Source organism: Stigmatopora nigra, chromosome 5, assembly GCF_051989575.1.
Source record: "Stigmatopora nigra isolate UIUO_SnigA chromosome 5, RoL_Snig_1.1, whole genome shotgun sequence".
Classification (NCBI taxonomy): domain Eukaryota; kingdom Metazoa; phylum Chordata; class Actinopteri; order Syngnathiformes; family Syngnathidae; genus Stigmatopora; species Stigmatopora nigra.
The window spans coordinates 3446173-3468657 of NC_135512.1; the positions used below are offsets into that span (position 1 = coordinate 3446173).

A 22485-nucleotide genomic window follows, 5' to 3' on the forward strand; every position below is an offset into this window, starting at 1 on the left:
AACAAAAACTTGGGTGAACATTAAACAGCACAGGTGTGCAAATGGAGGCCAGAGGGCCAAATCTGGCCCGCTGCATCATTCTGTGTGGCCCGGGAAAGTAAATGATGAGTGCCGACTTTCTGTTTCAGAATCAAATTAAAATGAAGAGTATAGATGTATATTAAATTTCCTGATTTTCCCCCTTTTAAATCAATAATTGTCAATTTAAATCCATTTTTTGTGTTTTTAGTTCAAAAATCATTTTGTGAAATTTAATACATATTTTAAAAAAGCTCAAATAAACATTGTTTTAAATCTATAAAAAAATTGAACATTCAGGGATTTTAATTCAGTTCTATAAATCCATTTATAAACAAAAAGATCTAAATATTATATCTCAATTAGTCCGGCCCACGTGAAATCGAGTTAACGTTAAAGCGGCCTGCGAACCAACCCGAGTCTGACACCCCTGTTCTACAACGTTATATGTCGATTTAGTCACCCTTTCAATCTCCATGCTCTTCGACGTGACCAGCCTGGCATTGATCTCCTTCACCGAGTCCAGTTTGGCGCAGTGCTCCCTGAAGGAAGCCAGATTTGAGACAAGAGCGTTTTTCTCCTCCTGGACCTTGCGAAGGTCCTCCTCGAATCGTGCCACTGTCCGGGCGAGTGTGGACGCTTTGGTCTCGTACGCCTGAAGAGCTTGCTGGTGCTATGGATGTATTGAGAAATTCCACAATATAGTCAACTTTGAAATGCAAATAATCCACAGTTTGGAACATGTCTTTCACCTGGTGGATCTCGAGATCCTTGCGACCGATGGCTTCTTGGAAGAGGCGGCGTTCCGTGTTGGCGGTTCGCAGCTCCACGCGAGTGGAGGTCTGGAGCTCTTCCATCTGTTGTAGCAGGTGATTTCGCTCTTGCACGTCAGAGCAAGTTGTGCGAAAGCGCTCAAGCAGGTCTAAGTTCTCTTGTTCCTGTAACGTTATCATACATAGTTATTTTCTCAAATATAAGCCGTCGTGATGTACCGTATTTTCACGACTATAAGGCGCACCGCATAATAAGGCGCACCCTCAATGAATGCCATTTTTTCCATATATAAGGCGCACTGCATTATAGGGCGCACTGTCTATTTTGGAGAAAATTTAAGACTTAAGTGCGCCTTATAGTCGTGAAAATACGGTATTTGCTATTGACTTCCAGGTATGAAGCACTCACTACTTTACAGTCACCTCTAGAGCCAGCCATTGTTGATATTTTGGATTTTTTTGTATAAAATCTTGCGATGGGGGAGGAGGTATATAATGGAAGATGTTGTAAACTAAGATGGCATCTGCATATTTAACAGTAGTGTTTCAGTTCAGGCGTTTGTGTTTTATTAATATGCGACAGTGGTGGTTTTTCATTTTTGGTTTTCCGTTTTTTCCATATATAAGGCGCACTAGATTATAAGGCGCACCGTCTATTTTATAGAAAATTTAAGACTTTTAAGTGTGTCTTATAGTCGTGAAAATATGGTACTAAAATTACCTTTGTCTTCACCAAGTTCTCCAACCTGGCAACTGCGGCGATATAGGAGTGTGTCCTCATTTTTAGATCATCGCGCTCACGTAGAGCTTCCTCTAACTCGATGTGGACCGTCTACATGAAAAGCAGACTAGGTGGTAACTCCTAGCGTTTTAAAATCTGATGATAGATATTCTCATGAATACGTTTCTTACTTGGTTCTCTCTAGTCATTGTGGTCAAGTCATCGTGAAGTCTCCTCTTCTCTCGGGTTGCCAGCTCCTTAGTTTTCTGCAATCCCATTAGCTCTACCTGCGCATCATCTAGTTGTTTTCTCAGGCTGCCAAGCTCCCTTTCTCGGCTGTTGAGCGCCCCCTGTTGTTGCCTGGGAGACAAATTTGTCAGATAACGCAAGTTAAAAAAGGAGAGAAAACGCCTTGATCATGCAGAAAGACTCAGAGTCAAAGATTTTCTCCCCAGACGTGGAATAGTGTAAAAAAAAACTTAAATAAAATATATTAGATTTTCCAGAGGGCGCCAAATAGATGTAGAAAAACTTTTTATTTTAAATGCCCGTACTATTTTGGCCATATAAAAATGGTTTTTGATAGATCTGAAATAAAACTTCGGGAACAGGTTAAGAAACAGTGAGATCAAATTAATGGAAAATAGGTTTGTTACCAGACTGCAGAATAGGGAGAGAGCTCAAACAGCTCAATGAACAGTGGGTCAGTCTTTATATAGGAAAACAGGGTATAGTATAGTTTCTTTTGGGCAAAGTCTGATTAATCAGTGGCAAGTCTCCATGACAACGACCAAACTCTGGGCAAGTTTCTTCTCTACAACGTTTCTATACTCATAAAAGCTGATATAACATGAACAAGCAATTGCTAAGCGACTTTGTCATTTTATCTTACAATCTTATCTTACAGTTTTATCCATTGTGATTGGTCTAGAAACAATTGATGCAATCATCTCTCACGAAAAAAAAAAGCCATCTTACGCAATAGATTTGTCCATCGCGGTGACTGTGAACCTTACATCTTCAAGGTTTTTTGCCTAGGAAAAAAAACAATGTGTTACACTTATCTGTATTTGTAAAAAGGTAAAAATGTGATTTAAAAAAAATGAAGCCATACATTTTGTCCCAGTTCTTCTTGTAAAGCAACCAGTTTCTCCGTCTTTTGGTCCACCTCATCCTGAAGACAATCCTTCTCCCGATCGAGCGCGGTGAAGGAACTCTGAAGAACTTCGGCATCCTGCTTATACTTGGACACTTGCTGACGTAAGGCCTCTGAAAGAAAAGTCATTAAATCATGTTGCGAGTCTTAAGGAGAAGAAGAAGAAAAAAATGCATGACCGGGAAAAATAGTCACCTATCGTCTCGTCCTGTTTTTGCAACTGTTCATAAGCGGCTTGTAGGTCGGCGGTCTTTACGGCCATCTTAATTTGTAGGTCAGATAGTGAAAACTGCATTTGCTCCTGTTGAAGTCTGCCATACAGAAGCAATAAGCTGGCGAGTAGTCAAAAAAAAACCGAGCTAAATATATGATGTTTAAAACAAACCTCAGTGCAGACGCCGCTTTTCTCTGCTCTGTGGCTTCTTCGGCATTCTGGGTAAGAACACTGGACTGAACGTCCAACTTCTGCTCCATGTCTCGTTTGCTGTCCTTCAGCGCAAATAGTTGTGCACGGAGGTCCAGGTTCTCCTGTTCCATCTTCACGACATGATGCACAGTCAAAACAAGTTCAAGTCAAAGTCATCACGTTAAAGCAAAGTGAGGCCCGGGAAAGTAAATCATGAGTGTCGACTTTCTTTTTTAGGATTACATTTAAATGAAGTGTATAGATGTATACTCAATCTCCCGATTTTCCCCCTTTTAAATCAATAATTGTCATTTTTTTATTCCATTTTTTTCTGTGTTTTTAGTTCAAAAATGTTGTTTTAGATCTATAAAAAAAACGGAATATTCAGGGATTTTAATTCAGTTCTTTTAATCCATTTATGAAAAAACAAATCTAAATATTATATCTAAAATGGTCCGGCCCACATGAAATCAAGTTGACGTAAAAGCTAAAGTTGACACCCTTGCATTAAAGAATCACCAGACTTACGCAATGGATGACATTTTGCATGTCGAGAATCCTCTTTTCTTGCGCATTCCCACTTGGGGGAGAGGATGTTTGGCCAAACTGATGAAGAGAAAAAAATGGTGAAAAATGAATCAAGGCAAACAGAATCGGAAAACTGCTTTGCATTTTAAAAGATTAAACAAATATGTCTGGCTCTTACTGTCATGATTCAAAGGAATGGACCAAGTTCAACTGTTAAAAAATACCCAAGTTGAGATGCTACCAAACAACATAAGTGTCCAAACCTTAAGTTTTTCCAACAGCAATTCTCTTTCTGCCTCAACTTGCAGAATTTTACTTTCTGCAAGCCTGAGCTCCTCTTTCAGTGTCAAAACTTCTTCAGACGTGCTCGAGTCATGACGGATTTCCAGCAGCTTTTCTTGCGCCTAAATAAACCAGAGTACTTAGATATTTGTCGCAAGCAGAAATTTTGGCTTGGAAAATCTGCTTTTCACCTGTTGGAACATGGTTTTGAAATAGTTTTTCTCTGCGCTAAGGGCTTTCACGTTGATCTGGATTTCCTCTGTGTGGTTCTCTACCTCCTGTAGAGCGGCTTTAAGGAAATCTCGCTCCCTCACCACGTCCAGCATTTCGGATTCGGCGACGCTTCGCTGAAAAAACGACGAGTTTTAACTGTGAGCTCATGTGTATCACACATACGGAGGCGGTTAATATGCGAGAAAATACGGTATTCGCTCCATGATTTTTAACACAGGCCATTTTGTCTAAAAATTGAATGACGTTTGCTGTCAAATCCGGACGTTTGGTCGCCCGGACGTTTGGTCGCCCGGACGTTTGGTCGCCCGGACGTTTGGTCGCCCGGACGTTTGGTCGCCCGGACGTTTGGTCGCCCGGACGTTTGGTCGCCCGGACGTTTGGTCGCCCGGACGTTTGGTCGCCCGGACGTTTGGTCGCCCGGACGTTTGGTCGCCCGGACGTTTGGTCGCCCGGACGTTTGGTCGCCCGGACGTTTGGTCGCCCGGACGTTTGGTCGCCCGGACATTTGGTCACGAAGACGTTTGGTTCCCGGGTTAATATAATTTTGAGAGCTGGTTTCAACAGTAGATATTTAGATATTAAACTTTCCCATGAATATAATTTTGAGAGCTGAGTTCAACAGTAAACTCTCAGTCATGTTGTCAAACGTCCGGCGACCAAACGTCCGAGTACCTAAATCCTGTAACATGCGAAAACTGCAATGAGAAAAGGATCGGCATCAAAAAAAAAAACTGATTGTATTTTATCCCTGAAAAAAGCAAGAAAACTATGGACTTTAAATATGCCCTTAGATGAAAATACTAATTTGCAAGGTATACATTTACGTTTTAACTTGACTGACATGGTTTACCTTGTTTCCTGGACTACCATTCTGGATTAGACTGCGAAGTGGACTTCCGGCTCCTCGAAGCGTTCTGAGGTGTTCGGCTTCGCGACGGTAGCGGTCCCGTTCTTCCTCAAGGCTCTTGACAAAGGCGTCCAAGCGCGATGGCGAGCGCTCTCGACCACAGACGCCATGTTTGGCTCGCAAGGCCTCCAGCTCGAGCACCGTGTCTTTGTCTAGTAAAAATAAAAAAGTCAATGGACGTTTCAAGAAAATAGACCAATAATTACCCAGGAGTATTCCCTCCAAATATACCAGCAGACATCATCTTTTCCACTTTTTCTTCCAGTCTTTTTTTCTGAGCTTCCAGAAATCCCAGTGTTTCCTCCAATTTCATGTTTTGTCTTTGAAGCTCGAGTAGCCGCTCTTCAACGGAACCTTTCTCAGAATTCCGTTCAAAAAGGTCCTAAATTACGAGAAAAAAATGTTACTTCAAATTGGGCAAAATCAATGAGGAAAATGTTTGACGTGAAACAATTACCATTTTTAGTTTTTCAAGCTTGTCCTCCAAGTCCTTAATGACTTTCTGTTGTTTTTGAATGACTTGCTGTGTATAAGGGAAAACAATTTTTGATAGGAAACTGAAAAATCCACGTTAAACTGACAGTTATCATATTTTCTTGTCAAAAATAGCAGGCACAAGTGAGTTTTTTCACATTTTATGAAAGACACGGCTATTTTTTTTTCTTAAAATTTCATTCATAGTCACCAAAATAAATGTAGTTTCTCGTTTTATCTGTTTATTTTTCCTCTATTTTGAAATAAATTACCATATCGGCCGCATTGTTTTGCGTTATGGCGTTTTTGTGCATGTCAAGTCTAATTTACTCGCATATAAGCCGTACCTTATTTTTTTTTTAAGCGACAAATACAGATTTGCGAGAAAATACGATAACTTTATTAACAGTATAATTCTAAGAACCTTAACCAGCATTTTACTGTAAATTTAACAGGTTTCTAAGAGTTGTTTTTTTTATTTTATTTTAACATTGTATCTAAAACTCCAAGTTATCCACATATCACAACTTAAAGCGAAAAAAAAAAAAACCTAACAAAGGATAAAAAAGTACTTTAACTGTGAGTTTCCCAAGCTTACCTCATTATCCCGCAACTCCACGTCAGCCATTTCTAGCGCCTTCTCCTTATCCATTTCCATCCGCAGGGCCAGGTCGTCAATATGCGTCAATTCTTGACACAATTCAAAGTTCTTTAAAGAGAGGTCAGCTACTTGGTTGGACGACTTTTTCTGCAGACCCTCTACCGTCTCCTCTAGCGTCTTGTTGCGGTCTTGTAAATAATCGATCTGGGTGATGTGAGGTGACTTGTGAGAGACTTAAAAACAGGGGCGGGATTTTTACCAAAAGCCCAGGTGTTTACCTGGAGGTGAAGTTGAGTGATGGCTTTCTCATTGCTAGCATTCTTAGCTTCTAAAGCGACGACCTCACGTGGCCGTCCTCCGTGAAGCACCTGGTTCAGACGCTCAATCTCGTGGTCCCTCTGGCCTATCTAAAATTAAAAACGATTGAAATGTACAGTGTTCCCTCGCTTATAGCGGTTAATGGGGACCGGGACCCCCCGCAATAAGTGCATTTCCGTGAAGTAGGGGTGCCCCTTCAAAAATTCTTAAAGAAACGTGTAACACGTGCACAAAAGCACTACCAAGCAAAAACATCATAGCAGTCCGGATGGAGGATCTTCTGCAGTTTTTTGCACGTAAGAAACATCGTTATTGGGAGTTGTGAACATTATTTTTTTGGGCGGTGAAGATGCACCTGTAAACAGCCATGACGTCATCAATGCGATTCCTGAACTCTCACCATGTTATTGACCATTTCTTTGGCCTTTTTTGATGCAATTACTAATTCTTATTGAATATTTTGTTTCCACCTCTTGTAAGATGGTGTAATTTAAAATTTTAACTTAATACATTTTTTTTTCCTGAAAAAAATCCGCGAAGCTCTGAGTCCGCGATAGCTGAAGCGCGAAGTAGCGAGGGAACACTGTAAAATAAAAAATTACAAAATATTTTACGCCTGATTGGAACCTTTTAGAAAAATGACTTGATAGGGCCTGCTTTCCAATCAATGGCTAATAACAATATACAGGTTACTTACTTGTATATTAAAGAGTTGTATACATTCATTGGATTCGGCAAGATCCGATTTGACTTTTGCGACTTCATCCTGAAGCTCAATAATCCTACAAATGCCAAGAAATATTTGTATAATCAAAACAGAGAAAGTAGAATATCGTCATACAAGCGATTAAAAACGAAATAGCGACCTGTTATCAGCCAGTTGTAGGAGATCCGCGATATACGGATCGTCGGGCTGAGTCACGGGATACGCCGACCTTACGGCGGGAGGGATGAGCTCATCAGTTTGCATCCTCTGACGTCGGAAAGCAATGCTGCGCTTTTTCCCACCTGGAAGGAACACGACTATAGTACCAACAACTATATAAAAAAAAAAAAAATCATAGCCAATATTATGATTACCTGGCGTTTGTACTACGGCTTGCAGGTTTTTCTCCTGCAACTGTAGGATGCGCTCGCCTTTGCTTTTGCTATCTTTCTCCAGGCAACGGACTTTTTGGGCGTATTGATTGTTTAAAAACCTTATGTCGGTCATGTCATGGTCCAGTTTTCTGATGTGACTTTTGAACTCTGAAATGAAGCAGGCGAGTTTTTTTCGTGTTTTGGTTTGACATCAGAGCATTTGAAATTAAATACTGTATTTTCACGACTATAAGGCGCACTTAAAAGTCTAACATTTTCTGCAAAATAGACATGCGTCTTATAATCCAGTGCGCCTTATATATGGAAAAAAATAAAATGTGTCATACATTGAGGGTTGTGCCCTATAATAAGGTGCACCTTATAATTCAGTGTGCTTTATATATGAAAAAATGTCATTCATTGAGGGTGTGCCTTATAATGGGGTGCACCTTATAATCCAGTGTGCTTTATATATGAAAAAAAATGTCATTCATTGAGGGTGTGCCTTATAATGCAGTGCGATTTATAATCCAGTGCGCTTTATATATGAGAAAAAATATAAAATGTGTCATTCATTGAGGGTGCGCCTTACAATGCAGAGCGATTTATAATCCAGTGTGCTTTATATACGGAAAAAATAGTGTTATTCATTGAGGGTGCGCCTTATAATGCAGTGCGACTTATAATCCAGTGTGCTTTATATACGGAAAGAAATAGTGTGTTATTCACTGAGGGTGCGCCTTATAATGCAGTGCGACTTATAATCCAGTGTGCTTTATATACGGAAAAAAATTAAGTGTGTTATTCATTAGGGTTAGCCTTATAATGCGGTGCGCCTTATAGTTGTGAAAATATGGCACAGGCTACCTCATGGTTTTCACGTTATACCTCTGGTCACGTGTTCCATCTCCTCCTTCGCCTTGAGGAGCTCAAGGTGAAGTTGGTTGTTCTCCCGGACGAGTCTGGCGTTATCAGCCTTGTAGGGTTCCAGGAGGACGTCAAGGTTTTGTGTTTCCTTCGTGGACTTTGCTGAGAGTTTTGCATTGCGCAGACTTTCGGTCGTGTGGACCAAATCGCTGTGAAAAATGAATAAGGATTGTACTTTTAAATAATGATGCATTTTCAATTTTTCCACAGGAGAACCAGTAAATTATGATTCATGTTTGTCTTTTTGCTGCATAGTTATTGAAAGTATGAGTTTGGGAACGTCACAATAACAAATATCTCATCTGATACAACAACTACATGAGCCAAAAAATCCATTTTTGCTTTAGCTATTTATGAGCAAAACAAGCCATTTGTAAATTGGAAAAAGATTTTTTTTATTGCACTGTAAATGTTTGTCAATAAATACAGCAACACTGTATTATTGCAACATTCTTGTAAACAATGTCTTGCAAATTTTTGGATATTTTATCTATTTACCGATATGCGATATATCACCTTATCGATATATTATCGCAACCCTACTAGTTTGAGGACACAAAAAAACAAGAGAGATACTACATAAACCAAATTCAATGACAAGTCAGAGAAGTCCCAAAACACTTCACAATATTTTCCGAAAATGTTCCACTCCTTTATAACCGAAATAGTGTTGTTAAATCGGAAAGTATTACCTGAAAAGCTTCTCGACAAGAGGCAGATTATCAATTGCCAGAGGCTGTTTGTAACCCAGCTGGTCAAGACGCCTCCTCAAATTGACGAATTTCCTCTCCGCAATGCTCTCCATTGACCTATAATAAATATTCATGCGTCAAATATTCACAAAATTATAAAAAAGACACCCGATGGAGTGTCCATTTTGCTCTGCTATCTTTTTAACGGAGCGAATTGAGTGAGCCATGTTGCCAACTACAGTCGACTAGCAGCTAGCTACTTTAGCTACAAGTTAGCTATACATTTTTAACACATTTCCAATCTATTCATTGGCAAAAAATAATTTCAAACACATTTTTATTAATATAAAGTCGATTGTTATTGCAACCTACCTCTTTAGGCGTAAATAAAATTGGACTGAAGGTTTAAGAAAGGTTCATCCCACATAAACAGGCGCTATTTAGACATCGGATCCATTTAATTAAACATCGTAGCACATGTAAAGGCAATTTTCTTAATTCTAAATATTTTTGCTGGCCTGTTTGTTAGTACTGAATGTTATTTAAAAGTTTAAAAAGAGCGCCGATGTCATCAGATTTTCATTCGTCACCATGGAAGTAGGGAAACATTACTGAAGACGCTCACTATACTCACCAGCGCCGTCCGTTCTTCAAATTCCAGCCGGGCGGTGTTAAAACAGCAAAATGTCATTAAAACCCATATCATTTCTACCTAAACTGACAAAATTGAATGTCAAATTATTTAGAAATAATTAATTACAATCAATTATCCATATTGTATAGTGTATACTTACTTTTACAGCTTTTAGTTTGGAGTGGATGCTTAATTTGTTGTTCGGTCCAATCAGATTACATCTTCATTTACGTGTTGCTATGTAGATTACATTAAAACAGCAAAATGTCATTAAAACCCATATCTTTTCCAACTAAACTGACAAAATTGAATGTCAAAATATTTAGACATATTTAATTACAATCTATTATCCATATTGTATAGTGTATACTTACTTTTACATCTTTTAGTTTGGAGTGGATGCTTAATTTGTTATTCGGTCCAATCAGATTACATCGTCATTTACGTGTTGCTATGTAGATTACATTTGCTTAAATATGGATTTTTTTTCCACACGTTTTATTATTCGTTACTGCTTCCAGTGTGGTACAGTGGGTAGTTTATTAATAATTCTGTAATCCAATTAGGAAAATTGCCATTTAAAGATGGATACAGTTGTATTAATCTAATCCATTTATAGCCCAATTATGCAATTCAAAGTTTTCCCATTCACATCTGAAGAAGAGGATTTTATTGGCCCAAAAAAATTGAATGGATGAATAAACACATGGTTATCCAAATGGTTAGCACATTTGCCTCGCAGTTCTCAAGTTTGACTTCATGTTTTTCTATGACTGCTATTTACGAATTTCGATTATTAGCAAAGATCGTCCAGTTTGCTTACCCCTGACCGGATGCTATGAAAATAAAGATGAAAAAGTATGAACAAATCTGGGTTTTGCATGTTTACCCAGAGTGTGTCAGTAGTGAGTCAATATCAGACGTCCTAATGGGACTGTGCAATGCTAGAGAAATACTCCAACATGTCCTGAATAGTAAATTCCATAGTGATTCCAGAGCCTGGATAACATCTACCAATCAGTCCCTCAAAGTGTTTATACTGCCGGATGAACTCGTCTTGCGTGGAGTGCCACACCACCTGCGAGGAAAAAACATGGCAGGAAGGAAGATTGTTTTTGAAAAGAAGCTAAAAACTAAAAGACAAAAAGCAAATTTTACCTGTAATAAGCTTTCCTCTTCACACAAGTGTTTATCCACCTTCTTGTAAAGATTATCCAGTCCTTTCTTAACCTCTTTTCCAGGATATTCTTTAATGACTTTGCGGAGCTCTTGTTTGTTGAAGGCTAGCTGGTAGCTAACCTCCTCTTCACGGACTCCTTGGGCTACACGGGCTTCCACACCCTCGAAGAATTGCTGCAACAGAACCCAAATGAGTATGAATCTGTGAGGTTGGCGTTTTTTATTTGGTCTTACGTTGAGTTTTTCCAGAGGTTGGCCTAGGGAATTGATGACGTAGGATTGCAGGTGGTCGGTGTATTTGTGCTTGGCTTCGCGTCTCTCCGCGTCCAGGCAAGAGATTTTGAGTCGGGAAAGTGTGGAGAAGATGTGGTGGAAGTTTTCCATCATGACTACGTCTCGTGGGGTTTTCTGACTCTCGCTAGCAACTTTCTCCACTAAATGAATACGAGTTACTTCTTGTAGAGTTTTGCTTTCAACCTAAAAACGAATGACTCAGGAATTCCTACCGTTCATGAAGACAGCCCTGATGAGTTTGACGTAAGCTTTGTCCAAGTCACCGCGACGTTCGGCGTTTCGGAAGATGGTCTCGGCCAGTTCGGCGAATTCTTCAAATCCAGTAACAAATGGTAGGATGCCGACTTTACTCTTTTTGGAAATTTTCACTTCTTCCATTTGTCCGATCTGGCCAAACTGCAAGAAGGAAAGTCAACTGGTTATTTTAGTGCCGTGCATTTTTTTTTTTTTGGCAAGAGATCCGATATCCATTGCCGCCAGTGGCAGCTAATGATCAAAATAATAGTTTTTGAAAGGCTTTACCAACGAGTTATCAAATTTTCTCGCATATTTGTCACTCAACAAAATGATGACTGAATCTAGGGTACGGCTTATATGCGCACAAATAAGACTTGACATGCACAAAACTGCAAGGTGACAAAGACGAAACGCCATATTGCAAAACAATGCGATATGGCAATTTATTTCAAAATAGAGAAAAGCTAAACTGATAAAACGCTAAACAAAATTCATTTTGACATCTATGATTATTTTTCTTAATATTTTCCCTTCAAACACATTTATACTCCCTATTAAAACCATGAAGATAGGGGGTGAAAATTGTGAAAGAGGGGGCTTATACGAGGGAAATTGTAAAATTAAACGATTTTAAGGCAATTTGAAGGCTACGGCTTATACGCAGAGACGGCTAATATGCGAGAAAATACGGTAGAAAGTAACACATTTGTACTCCCTATAAAACCATGAAGATAGGGGGTGAAAATTGTGCAAGAGGGGGCTTATACAAGGGAAATTGTAAAATTCAACGATTTTAAGGCAATTTGAAGGTTATGGCTTATACGCAGAGACGGCTATATGCGAGTAAATACGATAGAAAGTAACACATTTGTACTCCCTATTAAAACCATTAACATGGAGGTGAAAATTGTGAATCAGGGGGCGGCTTATACGAGGGAAATTGTAAAATACAATGATTTTAAGGCAATTTTAATGCTACTGCTTATATGCGAGAAAAAACGGTAATACAGTGTTACCCCGCTACTTTGCGGTTCAGCTATCGCGGACTCAGAGCTTCGCAGATTTTTTTTGGAAAAAAAAATACAAATATTACATTGAAACAACATATTTTACATTTTTTTTGTTATAACATGAATTTCACCCTCTCTACCCGTATTCTATATGGTGTGCTGTATACAGGGGGCAAAAAAATAAATTAATAAATAAATAAATGTTAAAAAAAATGGAATTAAATTCAAATTAAGCATTTTTGAAGGGGAAACTCTACTTTGCGGAAACGCACTTATCGTGGGTGGTCCCGGTCCCCATTAACCGCGATAAGCGAGGGAACACTGTATAACAACATTCCACCCTACTTACAATGCATTTGTCGAAGTTCCTCTTGACAGTGACTAGCACGTTTCCCAGCGTGGTGCTAAGGAAAGAAGCCGGGTCCACATTCTCGGCCGTCCAAACATGGTGGCTCATCTTGACCAGCATGTACAACGAGTGGAAGCTGTCGATCTTGTCGCCCAGTGCAATGAGACTGTTAAGCTCGGTCTCGATGCTTTGGAAAACTTTGTTCATCATCAGCCGCACCATTTCTTTACTTTAAAAAGATTAAAAAAATGAAGAAATATAGTAAGATTGTCGGTATTGCCCATTGGAGTTAATGTGAGTACTCACTCGGATGACAAGGAGTGTCTATGTTCCACTTGGGAATGCATTCTTGGCAGTGTGTTGCCATCCAAATCCTCTGCTTCGGGCTGACAAAATAGTGGAAAACAATCTGAAAACTCTTGCCAGACATTTACCGCCGCATATGAGAGATTAGAGTATGCCAACGCCTGTTATTGCTTTCTAAGTTTATGTTTTGTGGAGAAAAGGAACAACAAGAGTGCCTCCTTGCATAACCCAGAGACGGCACAGTTTGCTTTAAAAATGGTCATGCTGTTGATAATCCATCTACATTATTGTTTTAACAAGTGGAAATATAATAAGAGAAAATGCCTCAGGTGGCAGTGTACATTATATTGGACTGGATCCTTGCATTGTAGTATAGTATTAAATATTGGAGTAGAATTGGAATATTGGATTGTAAATTAGTTTGGGTTGCATCCAAACCAAAATTCATTGCAACAAAGACTTAATAACAATATTCTTTAGACTTTTGCATGCTGAATCCAGTTTTAGGAGGAATTATTAAGTCTTTTGGAATAACACCATCATCAATAATATTACATTCTACTTAATTGGTAAAATTAAAATTAAAACACATGCGGTGTAAAACTAAGAAAATGAAATTAAAGTATGCCAAAATGAAAGTAGACCTGGGCGAAAATTGTTATCACGATTTAAAAAATAAAAATGTATCGATTAATATTGATAATGGATCTTTTAGTGGGTCGGCTCGGTGTGGTCCTGCATCTCCTAATCGCTTATTTTGTGTGATTGTCCTTTTACGTTCATGCTTTGTGTTAGCCTCGATTGCTAACATGCTAAAACCGCGTTTGCTCGTCATCTTCTCCTGACAGGTTGGTCTGGAACTAGCGTTCATCTCGCAGCAGCGCCCCCGTTCTCTATTGTGGCCAGGTGGTGTAATTACAGTTCAAAATGTTTTTTTTTTTTTTAACGAAAGTTTTTAATATTATCATTGACAAAAATTATTTCCCGATAATTATCATTATTATTTTATCGCCCAGCTATAACTTTTCAAATTTCATGAATACTTACTAAAGCAAAATGTTTTACCTGGGCAAGAGGAGGCATGAAAGTCGAGTGTTGGTGCAGCTTGAAGAACTTGCTGATAAAGTCTTGTTCCGCAAGGCAAAGAGGTTCCAATTCACTGAGGACTTGCTCGAATATCTGCCAAAATCCACCACAGTTGCTTTCACATTTCACACAAACTCCCATATGAACCCTCGTTCCAAATTCTCTCTCGAGTTTACCTTGTCAAACTTGGTGCGGTCAGCTACATCCAGGTCAGAGGCCGACATGTTGCCCATGTCCAGCAGCGATGAGGACTGCGAGCGGCGGCTGTTCGAGCCCTGCACGCTTAGTTTGTTGAGGCTGGATGCAGAGCCGGTCAGCTTTCCAGAACTACCGTGAAGACCTTGTTTTTAACATGAAATATGGCAAAATGACAATTAGAACAAAGAAACATGTACCGTATTTTCACGACTATAAGGCGCACCGCATTATAAGGCGCACCCTCAACGAATGACATTTTTTCCGTATATAAGGCGCACTGTCTATTTTGGAGAAAATTTAAGACTTTTAAGTGCGCCTTATAGTCCTGAAAATACGGTAATTGCTATTGACTTTCAGGTATGAAGCACTCACTCACTACACAGTCACCTCTAGAGCCAGCCATTGTTGATGTTTTGGATTTTTTTGTATAAATCTTGCAGTGGGGGAGGAGCTATATGATGGAAGATTTTGTAAACTAAGATAGCATCTGCATATTTAACAGTATTGTTTCAGTTCAGGCGTTTGTGTTTTTTTTAATATCCGACAGTGGTGGTTTTTGGTTTTCTGTTTTTTCCATATATAAGGCGCACTGTCTATTTTGGAGAAAATTTAAGACTTTTGAGTGCGCCTTATAGTGGTGAAAATACGGTAATTGCTATTGACTTCCAGGTATGAAGCACTCACTACACAGTCACCTCTAGAGCCAGCCATTGTTGATGTCTTGGATTTTTTTGTACAAAATCTTGCAGTGGGGGAGGAGCTATATGATGGAAGATTTTGTAAACTAAGATGGCAAAAATCCTCCAATTTTGCAAAAATCCTCCAATTTTGGTACCACCCATGCACAAGTCATGCAAAACCATACAAAAACAATGCAAGCCTTTGATAGGTCAGTCAACCATATTATAATGCAATGTTGTAACAAAAGCACAATAGCAAGCTGACTTATGTCAAGACCGAAATGGTTTTCAGTGCAGTTACATGGAAAGCATTGTGATAAGAAAACAGGGTTGGGGGAGGTTCACTTCCCATGTTTCACTTACTTTCCGTTTCCTGTTTGAGCGCGCTCTCTTTCCGTGGAAGCGTAGCTGCAGCCAGTTTTTTTTTTAAAAAAGGGCGAGCATCAAAGACAGAGAGAGGTTAGACTTACATTAAAGTACATGCATGTTAAGAAAGGCCAAATGCTTCGTTGGGAAAACAAACATCCAAGACGACAAATCTCTGGGTTGTTTTCCCAAAGAAATGTCGACGGAGAATACTGGAAACAGATTTAGCTGTTGAGATATTAATCTGCTGAACAGCTTGAAAACATCGCAAGACATGACGATAAACACAGCGGCAAGAAACAACTTTTAAGCTTGTGTTAATTTAAGTATTTGGTAAGCGAGAACGCAACCTCCATAGCAAGACTCCGCCAATTCTTACCAAACTTGCCCTTTGCCTCCTTGCTGGTTCCTGCCATTTTGATTTTAGCAATCTCAAAGAAATCTCTGATTTCCCGTTCATATAGTCGGCTCATGTAGTCCACGTAGGTCTGGAAAGAAATGGCAAACAACAATGCTTGAGTTTGATTTATTTACTAAGGGACAGCACATATTCATGTTAATTAACATGTATATGTAATTACCGTATTTTCACGACTATAAGGCGCACTGCATTATAAGGCGCACCCTCAATGAATGACATTTTTTCCCATATATAAGGCGCACTGGATTATAAGGTGCACCCTCAATGAATGGCTCATTTTAATTTTTTCCATATATAAGGCGCACTGGATTATAAGGCGCCCTGTCTATTTTGGAGAAAAATCTAAGACTTAAGTGCGCCTTATAGTCGTGAAAATACAGTACGTTTTTTTTTTAGGATTTTTTTGTATTTATTCTGCGTGGAGGCCACTATTGGTTGAAGTACTATTGTTTATTCAATTTTTCCATATATAAGGCGCACCACATTATAAGGCACATAGCCTTATAAGGTGCACCCTCAATGAATGGCACATTTTATTTTTTTCCATATATAAGGCGCACTGGATTATAAGGCGCACCCTCAATGAATGGCTCATTTTAATTTTTTCCATATATAAGGCGCACTGGATTATAAGGCGCCCTGTCTATTTTGGAAAAAAATCTAAGACTTAAGTGCGCCTTATAGTCGTGAAAATACAGTACTTTTTTTTAGGATTTTTTGTTTTTATTCTGCGTGGAGGCCACTATTGGTTGAAGTACTATTGTTTATTCAATTTTTCCCATATATAAGGCGCACCCTCAATGAATGGTACATTTTATTTTTTTCCATATCTAAGGCGCACTGGATTATAAGGCGCCCTGTCTATTTTGGTACGGCATGTAAGATTGTAACCGAGGGCTAATTTCCATCTTTAATTCCTTATGTTGGTTGATGATTGACCAAGAGGTTCAGAGATGGGAATTCACATATTTTAATTGGTATTGAGTTCCGGGTATGTGCTTTGGCTGAATGCACTCCTTTTGAAGGGAACTACACATTCACCTCTAGAGCCAGCAAAATCCTACAAAAATGTACAAAATCTTGCCTTGGAGGAGGAGCTTTGTTTTGAAAGATTTTGTAAACTAAGGTGGCATCTGCATATTTACCAGTATTGTTCCAGTTCGGGCGTTTTTGTGTGTTTTTTAATAATATTAATGCAATATTTAATTTTAATATCGGACAGTGTTGTTGCGTTTTTGGCTTTGTGTCCCAATCCTTTAGAGCTTGCTTGCTGACCTTCTACTAAACTAAAAATAACTGCTATTACGCTACGTAAACAAACCTGTGCAAGTTCGAGTGAGATTGGTGTGTGATTGGCTAATTCAACAGGAACACAAGAGGGTGTCGGAGTAAGAGTACTGACCCTTGATAAGCCCTCGTACTTTTCGCGGTGGGTGATCTTCAGCCACTCCATGAGCTTGGCGTAACGCAGTAGATCTCGGTGAAGTGGGCCGTGCTTGGGAAGGGTCAGTTCCACAGTGTGTTGGGACAGAGTGGAACTCTGGTCGTGGCCCTTCATCGCACAAAAGATAGGCAAACAAACTTTATAGTTATTATACCTGTTCAATCATTTGCTGACTTTCTTACTAATGACAATACCGTTTTTCACGACTATAAGGCGTACTTAAAAGTCTTGAATTTTCTCCAAAATAGAAAGTGTGCCTTATAATCCAGTGCGCCTTATATATGGAAAAAACAGAAAACCAACCAGCCATTGTTGACGTTTTGGATTTTTTTGTATCAAATCTTGCAGTAGGGGAGGAGCTATATGATGGAAGATGTTGTAAACTAAGATGGCATCTGCATATTTAACAGTATTGTTTCAGTTCAGGCCTTTGTGTTTTTTTAATATCCGACAGTGGTGTTTTTTTGTTTTTCTGTTTTTTTCCATATATAAGTCGCACTGGATTATAAGGCGCACTGTCTATTTTGGAGAAAATTTAAGACTTTTAAGTGCGCCTTATAGTCGTGAAAATAAGGTAATAATAATAATAATCGGACATAGGTTTTGTCGTTTTCATATTACCTCACCCCTAAATTATTACACAGAAGGGATTGTGTGTCGTGCTACCGCAAGTTTAGAGTCCTAATGAATGTGGGAAAAATTTGTGAGACCTATAGCATCTGCCAGAGGGCAGCAGCTGGAACAGATTGTGACTAGCTAGGGTGGTATGGGTCCCCGATGATTTACTTGAAGATAAAGTCACGAAAGAAGACGAGCTGTGATTGATGGAGGCTATGTTACCTGGTGAACAAAGACATTGTTGAGATGATTGGTAAGGCGGCGAGCGAATGTGTCCCTCAGGTCAGTGAACAGATGCTGTTGCTGTTTGACAGCCATCAGCTTGTCGTGGCCTAAGAAAAGAATGATAAGAAAATGAGTCGTTTCTAATTTGGGTGGCCGGCAACAATGCAAAAATACCTGGCAGGAGCGCTACGTTCATGCACTGCAAAAGAGCTTCCGCCGCGCTAATGCAAGCGTCGATGCCTTTGGAAGAAGTCAGGTCGCCGTCTTGGAGGGCTCGGATATGGCCCCTGGAGAGATCCATGTTGTGCTTGGCGAGGGGGGGGCGGGGGGTCATAACGTTACGAGGTGGGAAGCGATGTGGTTTGAAATGAGTTGTTCCTCACCACAAGGAATTGGATCTCATCCAGCATCTTGCCATTGTTGGTGTTGCTGATCTGGATGAGGCGGTTGCTTTGCGAGATCTGATCCATTTGGTCCTTGACGCTCTGGAGCATCTCCTCGTAGCTGCTAAGCTTGCCCTCGATGGTGTCCACCTCGCCCAGTGCTTCATCTAAAAGCTGCATTAGGATGTTGACTTGCTTTTCCGACGCCATGATGGATTGGATGTTGGCCTTTAAAGTAGAGGGGGATGAGGATTAAAGACTCAACCATGTGAATTTTTGATATTCTTAACTGGCATGAATTCATTCATTCATTGTGTGAACCGTTTATTCTCACATAGAGTAGCAGGGGGGTGCCGGACCCTATTCCGGCTGACTTTGGACACAAATAGAATATGTAAAATATTTTAAGATTTTCCATTTGAACTGGGAGTGTTGAATGAGTTGAAGCACTTCAATTGCCGTCAATGGGAGCCAAATGGGAGCCAAATGGGAGCCACTCGAGAGCCAATTGAGAGCCAAACGGGAGCCAATCGGGGGCCAATCGGGAGCCAAACATTCGGTTCGGAACTGACAAAAAAAATACTTACATAACGTTTAATAATAAATATTTTTAAAAAGTTTGAAGCAAGTCTATTTTTTTAATAATTTATAAGTTACTGCATTTTCTATTCTGGAATAAAATACTTGTGTATATATATAATATTTCATATACAGTAATACCTTGACATATTAGCGTCCCAACATACTAAAAAAAATTACAAGATGGGAACGAATTAATTTGTATTGGGTTCATTTCTATTGTAAAATTGATTTGAGATACGAGCAAATTAATATAATAGCTCAATACCAGAACGCATTATGCTCGTATCTCAAGGTATTATGTTTTATTGTTTTCCTCAGCAATGTGCATTTTTTTTGGGCTGGTTTAACTTAGGTGGAGCGACTCATGGTCTGAAAAATACGGTATTTTAGATGCTCCGACAAATTGGATTGGACGATTGAATTATGAACTCACCCCATCTAGAACCTGAAGTTCCCTGGAGAGCTGCTCGGTAAAGGCCTCGGCATTAGAGATGGCATCTTCGCACACCTCCATCATGCCTTCAATGTCCTGTTCCTCACGGGTGCTGAGCTCCTGGTAATCGTCCAATGCGTCCTCATCACCGCCAGCGACGCTTTGGCTCTCGCCGCTGGGTACCGACTCTATAAAAAAATAGTCGTAAAAAAATGATGCGCTCAAGCAAAATAGGAGGAAATATTTCAATTTGGTGAAAGTAGATTTAAGGTGAAACATTTGACTGACATGTGAAGACATTCAGTGACGGAGCGGAGGTTTACTTATCTGATAAAAAGTTCTGTTTTAAATGGATGGTGGCATTAAAAAATAAAACAAAATACACTATGTGAAGGGTTGGTTTCATGTCAACTTGATTTCATGTGGGCCGGACCATTTTAGATATAATATTTAGATTTTTTTTTTATATAAATGGATTAAAAGAACTGGATTAAAATCCCTGAATATTCAATTTTTTTATGAATCTAAAACAATGTTTATTGGAGCTTTTTAAAAATATATTTTTAGATTTTACAAAATGATTTCTGACCTAAAAACAGAAAAAATGGATTAAAAAATGACAATTATTGATTTAAAAATGGGAAAAATCAGGAAATGGAATATACATCTATACTCTTCATTTGTATTTAATCCTAAAACAGAAAGTCGGCACTCATGATTTACGGTCTCGGGCCACACAAAATGATGCGGCGGGCCAGATTTGACCCCCGGGCCGCCACTTTGACACATGTGATCTATGTGGTCTATAGGAGTGGGATGAGTTAATGCAATTTGAATTTGGTGACACGTTTATGGGGGGTGATGTCATGAAGAATAATGAAGAGGATTTAGTGGGAGGAGGAAGGACTGGCGGGGGAAAGTTAAGTCCTACCAACCTTCCGCTTTAGGAAGTTCTGGACAGAGAAAGTTTGAGAGAAAAAGAAGAAATTGAACACAGGAAGCAAAAAGAGTCGAGTTGTCACTCTATAAACATGCTTGAAATTAACACAACAGGCACAAAGGTAATATTAAAGGGACAGACAACACTTGAAAATCAAAAACTTTGTATTACAAGAAAATCATTAGTAGTGGCAGCCAATCAAATTGAAGTATTTCATATTGCCCGCCCCCTTTTGTGACCGTGACATCATTAATACCCATTATCACTGGTGGGTATAACTGACGTCACAAAATGGTAGTGTGTATGTCATTTTATGTTTAGACATTGTTTTCTCATGTATTAGAGAAATTTGCAATAAAGTGTTGTCTGTCTCTTTAAATGTAATTACAATAGGGAGAATATAAGAGAAAAAGGCAAGTTAGCGTACCTTCCAACAGTTGAGAACTGACATTGACAAACTCCACCTTCTTCCTCAAATAGCGCTGATTCAGCTTCCAAATGCATGATATGAACGAGTTCTTTTCAGCTGTGCTGCTAGCTACCCAACGGTAGACTTTCTCAAAATGGAGGTCAAACTCTGGGTTTTCCTGAAGCAAAAAAAAAAAATCACTGTTAAATTGATGTAAAAACTGATTTCACATAGGCATAGCTTTTAAAAATACATTTAAAAAATGACCTTGCTAGCATCTTTGGCATCCACTTCCGTCAAATCGCGTAGCTCCCACGTCAGCTGCCGTTTATAAAAGTCGCCTTTGTCAGATTTCTTTACCTTCACCACTTTGACCTGAACGGGCCGCTCGGTGGTAACTGGAAGGGCGAGTGTCAAAATCCGTTGTCAACTTGAAAACATTCCCAAACCTTCAAAATGAAGAAACTACCTACCTGTGGCGCACAAAAAGCAGTTCTTCTTCTTCTTCCCAGCCTTGCAAACGTTTACGATGCCCAGCAACCGCTCGTCGTTGGGCGTGAAGATGTCCCTCTGGAGGGCATGCTTGATTGCAGTCATGATGGACACTGAGAAAAAAAATATTTGTTAATTCACACAGAAAAAGCTACTCACTTTTCCGATTCCTACCAAGTGACGTAAACGCAACGCACCACATTACACAAAATACATTGCATTTGATAGCACTTCATCCCCAACATTAAATTATCACACAGATGACTTTAAAAATGATGCATTTTTGTAATTCATTCACAAGTTGAACATAGCGTCCAGAAATAAAAACAGAAAAAGCTGTTTTTGTAGCTGATTTGCAATGACATTATAGCTGTGAATGACAACATCCTCACTAACTAGAGCTAAAAAGCTAGCTAGAAGATGCTAACAACATCTAGCATTAGGTTGAAACGTCCACGGGAAAGAAAGAAAATGAACGCATCGCTGTTAGCAGGCAGCCTTTATCCAGACTGGAGGTTTAGATGCAAGTTAGGGAAAAGTAGGATATGAATGAAAGTCATTACCTTCTCCAAGAAGCTCTCTTGGAGTTCCACCACAGCCGTCAGGAAACTACGCCACGCCCCTTCAAACTTCCGGCTTCGGAAAGTGCATCATTCTAAACAGAAAGCGCGCATGCGTATTACATTGCAACGTCAAAAATGTCTCCAGTATTTTGCTAGTTTTAAAAGTTATCAATTCTATAATAAAAGATATATAATTGCATACCAAGCAAAAATTAAAATGGAAATTTTCCGTGCAATAGCAACATATTCATCTTTAATTTATTTCTTAAAATAAACTACAAAACACTACTTAAAAAAATCTAGTTGTAATTCAAGAATTATAACATTATGTTACATACATTCTCTAATGCAGCGGTGTCAAAGTGTCGGCCCTGGGGCCAAATCTGGCCCGCCGAATCATTTTGTGCGGCCCGAGAAAATAAATCATAAGTGCCTATTCTCTTTTTTAGGATCAAATTAAAAAGAAGAGTATATGTATATTACATTTCCTGATTTTCCCCCTTTTAAATCAATAATTGT

General features: G+C 39.2%; 2 protein-coding genes across 5 annotated transcripts in view; both read right to left on the minus strand.

Moving 5' to 3' along the window:
- The window catches only part of LOC144196519 (centrosomal protein of 135 kDa-like), an 11375-nt gene extending 1656 nt beyond the window's left edge, over window positions 1–9719 (minus strand). Inside the window, exons 1-22 of the mRNA XM_077716754.1 lie at window positions 9490–9719; window positions 9118–9234; window positions 8387–8574; window positions 7499–7666; window positions 7285–7426; window positions 7116–7200; window positions 6379–6507; window positions 6098–6304; window positions 5483–5548; window positions 5257–5407; window positions 4969–5177; window positions 4076–4231; window positions 3866–4006; window positions 3603–3680; window positions 3054–3205; window positions 2864–2979; window positions 2627–2781; window positions 2491–2546; window positions 1704–1872; window positions 1513–1623; window positions 771–956; window positions 482–691 (exon numbers count right to left, since the gene is read on the minus strand). Of these exons, the coding sequence (XP_077572880.1) occupies window positions 482–691; window positions 771–956; window positions 1513–1623; window positions 1704–1872; window positions 2491–2546; window positions 2627–2781; window positions 2864–2979; window positions 3054–3205; window positions 3603–3680; window positions 3866–4006; window positions 4076–4231; window positions 4969–5177; window positions 5257–5407; window positions 5483–5548; window positions 6098–6304; window positions 6379–6507; window positions 7116–7200; window positions 7285–7426; window positions 7499–7666; window positions 8387–8574; window positions 9118–9230 (2988 nt within the window). The 5' untranslated portion in view covers window positions 9231–9234; window positions 9490–9719. The remainder of the gene's footprint in view (window positions 1–481; window positions 692–770; window positions 957–1512; window positions 1624–1703; window positions 1873–2490; window positions 2547–2626; window positions 2782–2863; window positions 2980–3053; window positions 3206–3602; window positions 3681–3865; window positions 4007–4075; window positions 4232–4968; window positions 5178–5256; window positions 5408–5482; window positions 5549–6097; window positions 6305–6378; window positions 6508–7115; window positions 7201–7284; window positions 7427–7498; window positions 7667–8386; window positions 8575–9117; window positions 9235–9489) is intronic.
- Window positions 9720–10398: 679 nt separating this feature from the next.
- On the minus strand, window positions 10399–22058 carry exoc1 (exocyst complex component 1). Of its 4 annotated transcripts, XM_077717670.1 has the most exons (20): window positions 21967–22058; window positions 21385–21516; window positions 21179–21309; window positions 20930–21089; window positions 20498–20515; window positions 19563–19750; window positions 18548–18775; window positions 18339–18471; window positions 18162–18271; window positions 17280–17429; window positions 15836–15944; window positions 15454–15498; window positions 14389–14552; window positions 14192–14305; window positions 13127–13206; window positions 12821–13049; window positions 11437–11620; window positions 11165–11364; window positions 10910–11104; window positions 10399–10829 (listed from the first exon to the last, which is right to left on the minus strand). In XM_077717670.1, the coding sequence occupies exons 2-20, from the start codon at window positions 21506–21508 to the stop codon at window positions 10677–10679; spliced, it is 2715 nt and encodes a 904-aa protein (XP_077573796.1). In that variant the 5' UTR covers window positions 21509–21516; window positions 21967–22058; the 3' UTR covers window positions 10399–10676. The 4 variants fall into 4 exon arrangements, with proteins under 4 accessions (XP_077573796.1, XP_077573797.1, XP_077573798.1 ...); XM_077717671.1 differs by lacking the exon at window positions 20498–20515; XM_077717672.1 differs by lacking the exon at window positions 15454–15498.
- Window positions 22059–22485: the final 427 nt, after the last annotated feature.

What these genes read in the sequence shown, in the direction of transcription:
- exoc1 (XM_077717670.1), bottom strand. Translation starts at nt 21,508, where the DNA reads ATGACTGCAATCAAGCATGCCCTCCAGAGGGACATCTTCACGCCCAAC. An exon ending in CTGCTTTTTGTGCGCCACAG is followed by an intron (nt 21,310 to 21,384) that starts GTAGGTAGTTTC and finishes TCGCCCTTCCAG; the next exon opens with TTACCACCGAGCGGCCCGTT. An exon ending in ATGAGATCCAATTCCTTGTG is followed by an intron (nt 18,472 to 18,547) that starts GTGAGGAACAAC and finishes CCCCTCGCCAAG; the next exon opens with CACAACATGGATCTCTCCAG.